The sequence below is a fragment of the Phyllostomus discolor genome, chromosome 4 (assembly GCF_004126475.2).
Source record: "Phyllostomus discolor isolate MPI-MPIP mPhyDis1 chromosome 4, mPhyDis1.pri.v3, whole genome shotgun sequence".
NCBI classification, from domain to species: Eukaryota; Metazoa; Chordata; class Mammalia; order Chiroptera; family Phyllostomidae; genus Phyllostomus; species Phyllostomus discolor.
This window is the reverse complement of record NC_040906.2, coordinates 204,703,481-204,715,672: the sequence shown is the minus strand read 5'-3', so window position 1 is coordinate 204,715,672 and position 12,192 is coordinate 204,703,481. Positions and strand designations below refer to the sequence as shown.

At 51.6% G+C, this 12,192-nt stretch overlaps 1 protein-coding gene across 1 annotated transcript; it reads left to right on the top strand.

Moving 5' to 3' along the window:
• Positions 1–3,637: 3,637 nt before the first annotated feature.
• On the top strand, positions 3,638–11,748 carry SOD2 (superoxide dismutase 2). Its single transcript, XM_028509592.2, has 5 exons — positions 3,638–3,844; positions 4,256–4,458; positions 7,594–7,710; positions 9,187–9,366; positions 11,009–11,748. The coding sequence occupies exons 1-5, from the start codon at positions 3,822–3,824 to the stop codon at positions 11,152–11,154; spliced, it is 669 nt and encodes a 222-aa protein (XP_028365393.1). The 5' UTR covers positions 3,638–3,821; the 3' UTR covers positions 11,155–11,748.
• The last annotated feature ends 444 nt before the right edge of the window (positions 11,749–12,192 follow it).

Below are 12,192 nucleotides of genomic sequence, written 5' to 3'. Positions count from 1 at the left end.
GTTTGTTTCCCAAAGTTTTATAGCCCTTTAGCCAACTGACCCTGACTCAGAATAAGCCCTCATAGTTCTTTGTATGCTATCTATTGTTTGATCCTTACTGCCTGACAATGACTGATGAGCTTTATCTGTATTCCTGCACAGACTGAACCCAATAAAAGCCCACTGAGGAAAAGGCTCCCGGCCCTTCTCCTTCGAGAGATCATGTCTGGGTAGACTTATTCTCATGCGTGGCAGATGCGGGGCTCTGCTGGCAAAGCTCCCCGAAGGTTTACAGTGACAGGTGATTGCTGGAATTAGTGGGGGGATCACACTGTTAGGTATAAAAATGCCAGATCACTATATTGTACACCTGAAACTAATATAATCAATATAACCAACTAAAATAAAAAAAAAAAACAAATGAAAAAAGGCCCGTCCTGGGGCCCAATTTAAGTCTCATCATCTGTACAAACAAGAAGCACATCACTGCTCTCTGACAGGACAGTCTCCTGATAGTGATGTTTGTTATTCTCACTAGATCAAGCCTTTTTATTTTATTTTTAAAAATATTTTATTTATTTTTTTACCTGGCTGGCATAGCTCAGTGGATTGAGCATGGGCTGCGAACCAAAGCATTGCAGGTTCGATTCCCAGTCAGGGCACATACCTGGGTTGCAGGCCATGACCCCCAGCAACCGCACATTGATGTTTCTCTCTCTCTTTCTCCCTCCCTTCCCTCTCTAAAAATAAATAAATTAAATTAAAAAAATTAAAAATTATAAAAAAATAAAAAATAAAAAATTTTATTTATTTTTAGAGAGAGAGGGGGAAAGGGAGGGAGAAGGAGAGGGAGAGAAACATCAGTGTGTGGTTGTCTCTTGTGCACCTTCTACTGGGGACCTGGCCTCCAAACCAGGCATGTGCCCTGGCTGGGAATCAAACTGGTGACCTTTGGTTTGCAGGCCAGTGCTCATTCCACTGAGCCCCGCCAGCCACAGCGAGATCAAGCCCTTTTATTAGGGACTGGTCTGTCACTGAATTCCATTGTACCATCCTTCAGAAATCCCTTTTCTTCCAGTTTTCATAGCTGGTCCCCTGAAACTGGCTCTTGGTACCAAACGCTGGGATTCATACAGCAGCTTCCTAACTAGCCGGGCCCTTGTGATATCAATGCTGCACTATTTTGCCTGAAAAACTACTTTTGATGTGCTCAGCGAAAACACTTCTCAATTTCCTGTTACCAACCATATGTTTGTTTTAAGAACATCCATAATCTGCTTTCCACCCAAATTTCCTCCTTCACCCAAACACACCCTGGGTTGCATTCTCTCCACTGCCGGCAAGCCCGGGCCCTCTTGCTGGGAAATCGGTCTGGGTAGTTCCCCTTGCCATTCCCTCGTCCAGACCCAGTCACCACCCTTAGAGGGTTGTGCAAGAGGCAGAAGAAAACAAGTGAAATTCTTGTTTTTTTTTTCATGCTCGAAAGGATAATTTTATTTGAGCCAATTCATTTCTTTTCACTCAAAATTGTGGAGCTAAAGCAACATAAAATATGAGGCAAAGGGAAGCTGGTGTTTAGGAATTTGTGTCTTCCGGTTTTTAGTAACATAAGAATCCTTCAAGCCCACAGCTACCCAAAGATGAATGATGAAGATGAGAAGAAAAAGTTTTATTTCCAGCAGGTTCAGTGGCACATATGCTGTAGCAAAAGCTAGTTGTAGTGAAGTTTCATGTTAAATCTTCATTGATAGACATGTTAGCCATTATTTGGGAATGATCGATTTCTGGTGGATTCAATCCCACATTACGCCAATGTATGCAATTATGGTAGACCCTATTTTAAGTACAAGAGGTTGAATACCAGGTCTGACCTCTACCCCGGGCCCACCTTTAACACTCTGTTTAGAATACTGCCACCGACCAGCCACGGCCCCCCTAAAGTCAGCTTAAGGTTCGTTGATATCAAAGGATCTAATAACAATGAGTATTTCAATATCGTGGTGCAGCTGAGCAGAAATCGGAAAGCGGGAGCTCCTTCTGCTACTGCACCTTGTGTACGAGGGCGAGGGTGTGTCTGCACTGTTCTTTGGCCGGGCTCTCTTTTACCGAATCAATTTTATTTTCTAGGATCAAATATATGTTATTTTCACAATTTCTATAGCAACCAGGCGTTCAGAAGTCTGAGGCTGAGGACAAGACTCATGACCAGCTAGGTATCAACCGAAGAGCCATATTTATCTGCTGCCGGGTTCAGCACAGCAGCCATCAAAATACCCCGGCCAGGGCAATGGACAAGGGAAACGTGCCTGGCTGACTTGCAGTTCCCTTCGGTCCCTGGGCTGTCTGTAGGAAACCCATCAGGTGTGCTACTGCCGCAGGGTCTGCAACATTCGGCCGAGGACAACCTGAGTCATCGTTTATAAATCTTCGCATTAGCATATCCAAGCTTGATTGTAATATGTCTTTCTAGTTCATTTTTGACCCGGACAGCGTGACCTCCAGAAATAGCTTTCACAACTGGATGCCCCATCAGCTACATGACCATTGTATCTATGTTAATTGTGGCTCATCTGGTGATAACTTCGTGTGAAAGTGGTGGCAATTTGGTAACATTCAAGGTGGGAGATCCTGGTGAGAAAGCAGAGCCGCTCCAGCAACCTCTCGCACTGCCCACCCGCCCCTTCTGCTATCTTGCCGGGAGGGGAAATTCTTTATTAAGCACCAACTATCTATTTCCTTTTATATTATTCCATTCAATAAGGGCCCAACTCAAGCCGATAACAGTGTTAAAGGCGTCCTAACTTCTATATCGGGAGGGCCCACACAACTTAGGAATTTTTTTTAATTGTTGATAAAGCATTTGATACAACTTAGTAGACTGTGAGACACTGTAAAAAAGAATCTTCTGCTGTATTTCTTTATATTTTCCCAGCGGTTAGCTCATGGAAGTCACGCCTAACAAATACTCAAGACTTGACTGGTAGGTCTTAGTACTCATGACAGTATGAACTTGGAGTTGTAATCTTGACTCTTTTACTTACTAACTGTGTGACAAGTACAGCCTGCTTAACCTCCATGAACTCTTTGGCCGTAGGCTGGAGTCGAAGATACCGATCCTCCTGGTGAAACAGAGATCAATGTCCGCGAGCCCTGCGGCGCAGTCCCTGGCCTCAGGTGTTTAGTAACCGCCCTCCGCCGGGCTCGGGCCTGCAGGAGGTCCCAAGGTCACTTTTCTCGGAATGAAAGGCCTTTCGCGGCACTGGGGGGGAGGGGGGCGGGCAATGGCCCTACAGCTTCCCAGCAACCTGGACCCACCCTCCTTACCGACCCGCTGGAGCGCATCTAGGCAGTTCAGGGAAACAAGGGAGGTCTCCTCCGGGAAAATCACCTGATCCCGGGGCTGCCCCAGCTCGGACACCAGGGAAGGAGGGTGGGGGACGAACTTGCAGACCCTGCCATCCCGTGTCTTCTTCCAGGACCCGAAGGGCGGTGCCGACGCAGGCGGAGCTAAGGACCGTACCATCAGACACCGGGGGGGGCATAGCGGCGTTCCTTTGGTGACACGTAGGGAAACTTAGCAGGTGGGCACCGCGGCTCCCACAGCCCACTGGAGAAGGTCTCTGCGACCCCCCTTCTCGCGCCCCTGAGCTCGGGGCGCGGGCTGGACGGGGGCGGGGCAGCCCCCGGCACAGCACACCCCCTTCGGTGGGAGCGGCCAGAAGGGGGCGGAGCCTGCGGCGAGCGGCAGTGCCCTTGCCGCGCAGCGACGGTCGCCGGTTCACTCCGAGCGGTCAGCGCGGCGCGGCGGCTCGGACTCGGAGAGGCCTGCTGTCGGCGTCACCATGTTGTCCCGCGCAGCGTACAGGTTAGGAGCCTGGCTGCGACGCGCGGCGGGAACGCGGCTCCTGCCCCAAGGGCGAAGGGCGGGGGCCTCGGCGGGGACGGCGCGGTGTCGCCTCCCCGGTCGTCTCTCTGCTTTGGCGCTCTCGGCAGCTGCCGGGCTGGGTCCCGGCGCGGTCTAGGGCACCTTCTGGGCCGTGGTGTGGCGGGGACGCGGCGGGCGGCCCTGCAGAAAGGCAGGGGTGCGTTGAGCGCGTGCAGGTGCTGCCGAGGCGCAGGACAGCGGCGTTAGTTTAAAGAAGGTGGCGGGCGAGACAGCGGGCAAGCCGGGCAAAGGCCCAGGTGCGCCGCTCGTCCCGCAGCCGGGGCTGCGCAGACGGGCGCGCGTGGAGCGGACGGCCCGCGTGAGCGGATCGGTCTGTGTTTGTCTTCCCAGCACGAGCCGGAAGCTGGCGCCGGCCCTGGGGTCCCTGGGCTGCAGGCAGAAGCACAAACTGCCCGACCTGCCGTACGACTATGGCGCCCTGGAGCCTCACATCAACGCGCAGATCATGGAGCTTCACCACAGCAAGCACCACGCGGCCTACGTGAACAACCTGAACGTCACCGAGGAGAAGTACCTGGATGCGCTGCAGAAGGGTAGGTGCGGGCTCCCCGCTCGGGGAAGCTGGCGGCCGGGCGTGTTTCCCCGAGGAGACGCTGCTCCTCCGTTTGGTAGATCACTCCACGTGTTCTTGACATCCACAAGGAAAGTATCCATTCGTGGGAACCTGATACAGGCTTGTCTTTGTTTACTAATATTTAGAATTCAATGAAAACATGTGGAGTTACTATTTTTTTTTAAAGAGCCCAGCTGACAAAACCAGTAACATGTGGACTTTTTGTGTTTTGCGTCTGGGGGTGTGTGTGGGAATACTACGCCTTGATCTTTGTATACAAAAACGATTACACTTTTCAGCCTGTTAGTTTAAGCAGGGGTTTGCAGAGGAAATAATTGGCAGTCGTGTCTCCAGACTACAGGTATGGCTTCGTGAGCTACACAGTTTAAAAAACATATTTTTTTCTGGAATATACGTATTTTTATTGAATGTCAAGTCCTATGAAATTGGCGTAGTAAATTTTTGACAGCGAAATCTTGCTTACTGGGGGCACCTAGTGGAAAGACGCAGTATTTCACCCGGATTGTGGGTGAGGTAAATAGCAAAACAAAAACAAGAGGAAGTTGCCACACTTTGGAATCTTGAGTTCTGATGCTCAGAAACCTCAGGTGCCGACAGACAGACGGGAGGCTCTGCAGACCGGAAAAGTTTTGGTGACTCAGGACACAGCAGAAGCGGGAAGGCTGTGGTCGTAGAGAGGCTGGGGAATATCCCAGTTGTGAAAGTATGTTCTACTTGAGGACATCTGACACCTACGAACCTCTCTCTTCAGTAATTTCAAAATAGCTTACTTTCTCTCCTTTGCTTGTGCAATGGAAGCAGTGATTCAGCGAACTACTTGTTTAATGAAAGCCACTGGGGGAAGAAGAGCTTTACATTATAATTCTGTACTGCCCACTAATTATTAAGTACCTGCCGAGTTGTCTTGAATCTAAAGTGCTACAGTTTAAAAATTGTGCAAGAGCTGAGTTTTCATGTTTGAAAATTGGGGTCAAAAGAATAGAAGTAAAATTACATCATCAGTCTCATCACGTGTAAGTAATAAACTCATTTAGCTTTTATTGTGTTTCACAGAAGGGAAAAAAGGTAGAAGTGAAACCAAAGGAAAGGTTGAACTTCAGAGAAGTTATGGTGAACGGGATGACGCTCCAACCAACTGAGCCACCCGGCCCGGGCGACAGCAAAGCCGCCCTCCCTCCTTCCAAGCAGATACTAAGTCCTCCAAATGGCTATTACAATTTAAAAAATGATTAACTCAACTTTCACAGGTTGAAATTGTTAGACTAATTCTGATTAAGTGTGTTTCTTTTTCATTAGAAAAATGTAGTTACTGTTGACTTATGAAAACACAATTTAGTAAACTTAAATTTATTTTCAGGGTGTCTTTCCAAGAAGAATTAATCAAGGGAGACACCGATTTGTGAGAAAGTTGTTTTATAGACATAACAGCAGACAGTTGGCATCTTAGAAAAAACTTTCAAAGATCAGCTGTGCGTTCAGATATCACGCGGTCCCCTCCTATCTGAATTGCTGGCCAGCTGGAGGCTCGGCCTTGCTTAAGAAAACAGGGGTGTTTCTTACGCATTTGCGCCTGGAGGCCAGCAGCAGCGAGCTTGTTCTGTTACAGAAGCTCTGAGCAGCGTCCTCGGTGGTTCTCTGTGCCCTTCACCTTGTCTCTTGCCATCTTGTGAATAATAAACAAGTCATTTCATTTAACAAGGGAATTTCCCCATTTTTATCTGATAGTTCACTTCATCTGTAGCTTCTGGAAGGCATCAAAATATTTTTGCCTCCTTGTTAGCAAGGTCTAATGTCTTCAAAGGTGACATTTTGTTTTGAGTACTACAGATGTCAGATAGTTTTTTGACCTTGGAAACGACATTCAATATATTTAATTATCTAGTCAATCAACAAACATTGAGTGCCTTGCTACATACAAGGCAATATATTGGGCCCTGGGTCACAGTAGTGCATGAAAGTCTTTGTCCTCACTGGAGCTTTTATTTTGGTGGGGAGACAGGTGAACAAGTAAGTATGTAGTATGGCAGGGGGTGTAGAGAGGAAAAGTAGGGGAACTGCGTAAACGGTGAAGTTGGCAGTGCAGTAGAAACTTGAAGGAGCGACGAGGGAGTGAAGCCTGAGGCTGCCTCGGGGGAACGAGGGGTCCCGCACAGGAAGCCTCGGGGACCCTCAGCTGGCAGCGCGCTGAGCCTGCAGCTGGGCCAGCCTGGGGCTGCAGAGGGCCCCGTGGTGTGTGTGTGTGTGTCTGTAGCCCATTGTAGGGACCTGGGGTTCACGCTGAGAAGAGCAGCGATCGTTGTGGGGTGTAGAGGAGTCCCCTGGCCAGTCTGTTGAAAATGGACTGTCAGGGGCAGACTTGGAAGCAGGAGATTGATGCCCCGGGGTGGCAGGAGCGCTGGGGGCTAGAGGCGGGGGAATGGATGCTGCTGGTCTGCACCAGGCATCGGAAGAAGGGGTCGGGTCCTGTGTGTGTGTGAACGGGAGAGCTGGCCTTGCTGGTGGGCATGCAGTGGGTTGTTAGATGAAGGGTGTGCGGGGAAAGGGGTCAGAGATGACCCAGTTATCAGAAATGTCCCGAGAAGACAGCTGGGCCTTCCCGAGGCGGGGAAGCCCGCAGGAGGAGCACGTTTGGGGTTGAGAATCAGGAGTGTAGTTTGCCTGTGTGGCGTTTCTCGTTGATGTAACATTGAGACGTTTCCCAGTGAATAGCTGTTCACCTAGACAGCGAGAGGGGAGACCGTCCCGCAGTCTGTGTGGGGCCGTACAGTGTGGCATCGCACTGCTTCCTGTGTTTGTGCTGAGGGAGCTCTGGCTCTTCGGAGCTCAGGACTGAGTGTTCTGCCGGCCTCGCCCCCGCCCCTGGGCCTCCCTCTAGGTGTTTAATGTGTCGCTTACCACCTGGCAGTCCGCTGGGACAGAGCATTTTGCAAAGGCCTTTCTGTGTAGAGCTCTGAAATTGTAGAATTTGAGGACCTGTAGGGTGCTATAGGCAAGCTGACCCAATTACCTGACATTTTACAAAGAATACAATAGTGTATAGAATGGCTGAAAAAGTGAGAATTTTAAAAAATGTACGTGCCTTTTAATATTTCAGGTGACGTCACCACCCAGATCTCCCTCCAGTCCGCACTGAAGTTCAACGGCGGAGGCCACATCAATCACAGCATCTTCTGGACAAACCTGAGCCCCCACGGCGGCGGGGAGCCCACAGGTCGGTGTCCGTGGGTGCGGGCGGAGCGACACCGTGCAGCATAGGGGTGACTTTGGGGTTCTCACGTGACCCCGATTCTCTCGGAGGTGTCGCTGTGGTGCAGTCTTCGTAGCAAGGGGCGCAGTCACGAGCGGTGACTTTCAAAGGGACATCGGTCAGAGTGGAGCGTGCGTGCAGGGGCTCATGTCATCAGTCACTGTGACACGCAGTGTCACGTGCCGACCTGGGGTGGGAATGTGCGGCACTGTCCCTTAGGGAGCGACCGAGGACCCGGGGTCAGGAAAGACGACCTTTCCGGTCCCGGCTCCAGGGACCCGGGGCGAGATACACAGCCATTCGTTCCTCGCCCTCCTGTCTTCACCTGTGGGATGCGGGGATGACAGCAGGGCTGTTCTGAGAATTAAATAAGTTGCTGCACGCCAGGTGCTTAGAGTAGTGCCTTTTGCTGTTATTTTACTGCTCTTCCTGAGCCATAAGAAGTCAGTTGTCCCGGAGAGTCAGGTTTCCCAGGTGAGACTTCTGCTCGCTGCAGGTGACTCGGGGGTGCAGAGCTGAGGGTCTGGCCTGCAGCCCTCGCCTTGTTTCTGGGCTTCTGGAACGTTCCTCGGGTTTCTGCCAGTGTGTGTTTCTGAGTGTGCCCTGGAAGGCACCTGTGGCACTTGAAATCAGCAGTTGCATTGGGACGTAAAGGCCAGTGGGGGGGGAGTAAGTGTGGGAGGCGGGGCAGTTGATTTTCCGTGGGTTAGGTCTTCAGACCGTGATTTCCTCCTGTCGGTTTTGAGAGTTCCCGCAGTACCGGGCGCGCCCCTCTTCGGCCAGCGGGTGTTGGCGCTCTGCCGTTCCCGTGTCCCGTGTCACCGTGCTCCATCACTTGTGCTTGTGACAGGCGGTTACTTTGAGCAGAGAAGTGATGACGTCTGGCCGAGCCGATGTAGTTCATGTGCTCAGTGCAGAATTATAGTCTGTGTTACTGCGGAGTAAAAGGGCTGTAGCCCTTGAAGGGGAGCCTTAGTTCAGTGATGGAGGAAGTCACTCTTTAACTGACGCCATCGAGCTAGGAAAGATCCCGGCTGCCTTGCAGAAGTTACCAGATTCCAGCTATAACGCTTTATTCCCGGATCGTGACAGAGTAGACGGGGTAGAAAAGTCCAAGCAAAACTTCTGACGAGCGGGAACGTGAATAGAAACTCTTCTTTCCTTCCCGGCGGCTGGGGCGCAGTGAGGGAGGAAGTGGCCCGCTGTGCCTCAGGGACGGGCGTGTGGGTTGACACTGAGGGCCCGGGGCCACGGTCTCAGGGCCAGGTGACGGTCTTGGGCCCGGGTGACCCCGGCTGTGGGGGCTCTCCGGGTCTGGGTGTGTCTTCTGCGTGGCGTTGTCTGACAGGGACACTTTCACGTAGGTAATAAGATACTGTCCCTGTTGCCGTCTGTTCATTTGTGGGACTTCTCTGTTTTTTTTTTTTTTCTTTTGAATAGGGGAGTTGCTGGAAGCCATCATCCGTGACTTTGGTTCCTTCGCCAAGTTTAAGGAGAAGCTGACCGCTGTGTCTGCTGGCGTCCAGGGCTCAGGCTGGGGCTGGCTTGGTTTCAACAAGGAGCGAGGGCGCTTGCAGATTGCTGCTTGCTCTAACCAGGACCCCCTGCAAGGAACCACAGGTGAGGCTGCAAACGTGTCGCACGTGCCCTGGGGGGGTGGGGTGGCTCACGAGAAAGAATTTCGCTTCCAACACGAATCCCCCCGCAGGGCTCAAGCCCGTGATGAGCGCGCACTCGTTAGAGCGAATCCTCACAGGTGCGCCCCAGGGTCTGCGTGAGCCGAGGCGCCTTCAAAGGTCTCGCTGTTCGAAAATCTTAAATCTTAGCAAAAATAAACACATGCAATTTTAGAAACATTGACAAAAAATATCTTAAACGTAAACCGCTTCATTTGACAGGGAGTTCGTACCCGCTTCCTAATGGCATGAGGTGAAATAAACAAACTAGGGCTGGGTAGACGGCAAGGGTGAGGAGGCGGCCTCCGTCTCAGACCGCGGGTGGTACTCTGCCCAGCGCTCGTGGCAGAGTACCTGGAGGAGCCTTTCCGGGCGTTTCGGAGTCTGTGGTCTGATAGTGCCAGGCTGCGCTCACGCGTTCCTTTTTTGTGTTGAGCCGGGTTGAGTTAGCAGCTTTTTTTTTTTTTTAGGATTATTTTTATTTTTTTAAATTATTTTTTAACAAATCAATGTATCTCTTTTTTTTTAAGGTTTCATTTATTTATTTTTAGAGAGGGAAGGGAGGGAGAAAGAGAGAGAGAAACATCAGTGTGCGGTTGCTGGGGGCCGTGGCCTGCAACCCAGGCACGTGCCCTGACTGGGAATTGAACCTGCGACACTCTGGTTTGCAGCCCGCGCTCTATCCACTGAGCTACGCCAGCCAGGGCGAGTTAGCAGCTCTTTAGGAAAAAGAATCATGAGTCATCCAGCGGTTAGCTGGGGCCGTGGCCTTCGATGTAAAGAAGCTCAAGGGACACCTTCACATCAAACTGCAGCGGTACTCAGCCGCCTTTTCTCCCTCTACACACGCCAGGGGACTTGGTTACCTGACTCTGCCTGGACCTGCTCAGATCTTTCTAGAACCTAAACAGCTCTTTTGGGAGAGGGCGGTGCCCCAGAATTTGTAACAGCAGCTCAGACTTCGTGAGTGCTGAGCGCTGCCGGGAGTCGGGTGCACCCGTGCGGGCGCCTGCCTGGGCGGGCAGAGGTTTCCAGGGGAACCCTGGCCACACCCCCTGCGGATCTCCTGGTTCAGGCCGCCTCGGTTTTCCTTGTTAGCCTGTTCCTTCCATCAGTGTCTCCCGAACGTTTTATTCTCCAAGACTGACGCTAGCCTCGGGGAGCAGGGCAGGTTTCTTGCAAACCCCCCCCCCCCCTCCGGAGGGCTCAGGACCTTGGCAGGGTCCTGGCGCACCCCCGCAGGCACCACTCTCTCGCTGGGACCCCCAGTGGGGACGACCAAGAACGGGCTCCTGGGTAAATCTGTTGGTGTTTTAGGAGCAACTGTTAAAATACTGTAGTGGATCGATTTTCCCAGGTCTGTTTCAATTATTTTTAGTAGCAGTCACATTTTCTTCCGGAGTTAAAGTTCAAACCCTTTTGATGGGAGCGTTCTTACGCACACTCGCTGCTTATACAAGAGACCGAGCCGTGGGGGAGGGTGCCGTGCGGGGTGATTGTGGACGCCGGGGGTACAGGGGAAGTCGAGGAGATGCAGTGCTCGAGCGGAGATGGACAGTTTTGACTTTTCTTCTTCTCTCCGGCAGGTCTTGTTCCGCTGCTGGGGATCGATGTGTGGGAGCACGCGTACTACCTGCAGTACAAAAACGTCAGGCCTGACTACCTGAAAGCTATTTGGAACGTCATCAACTGGCAGAACGTCACCGAGAGATACGTGGCCTGCAGACAGTGAGGCCCCGGCACGGCGCCGCCGGGTGGGTGCGCGGAGCCAGCCCCGCCGGCGGCTTCGGTGGCAGCACTCGGCACCTGGGCCGGCACACCCGGGCCGCTCTGCCGCGGCGCTTCTGAATGTAGCTTCTTCAAGTGTCTGATACACAGTACTTTAGCGCCATGAATGATGTCTCGTGTTAAAATTTTTGTTGCTGGGCACCAGTTTGAAAAATACTAACTGCTTTGTATGATTTTAGTCTCTTGATTGAACGTTTTCTTCAGAGAGAGAAAGTGCCAGGAGGTCACAAATGCCACCACCAAGCCATCGAAAGTGTCGGGTCCCCATGCTCTTGGGGTGTCTCGGGAAGCCTTTCCGATCCTGTTCTGCCGCGTTAATAGAAAATCTAGTCCTTTCACCCAGTTTAACAATAAAGTATTCAATTTTTTTCCCAAGGGAAATGTTTAGTTTTTCTATCGAAAATTGCTTATTTTGTAAGTAACCCTACGTCTAGTATTCCTTCTCGTAGTGTCACGCAGTGGTCTTCAATTGTTTGTAGTCACGTGTTGCACAGAGTTAACACTGTTTTGTCATTAAAAAAAATGTATATATATATAATGTGGTTGCTAACTGAGAGTCGCTTCATTATGAGAGGGAAACAGTCGCGTGTGTCGGTATTTCTGTGGGGGAGACGTGAGGGCTTGTTCGAGAAATGCCCTCGAGTGCACACACGTGTGTTTGTACAAGTGCTCAGAAGGGACAGCCTCGGGCCCAGCTGATAAGGTCGAAGACTGGGATGAGGCCACCATGGCACCATCCCTGGGGCGGGGCGCTGGCCCCCTCCTTGCGCCCTGCGCTGAGCAGCGCTGGCAGAGCCCCTGCCGGCCCGGCGCCCCCTTCCCGGGAGCCAGCGGCGGCGTGGTCCCCAGGTGTGTCAGCAGCGCACCTCCTGCTGGGATGTGCCTTCTCAGAGATAGGCTGTTGAGTCATTCTACCCATTCCGATCTTCTTTTAGAGAATGTGCAGTCACCGTAGAAGCTTTACATTGTCGAGTTTTTCCAA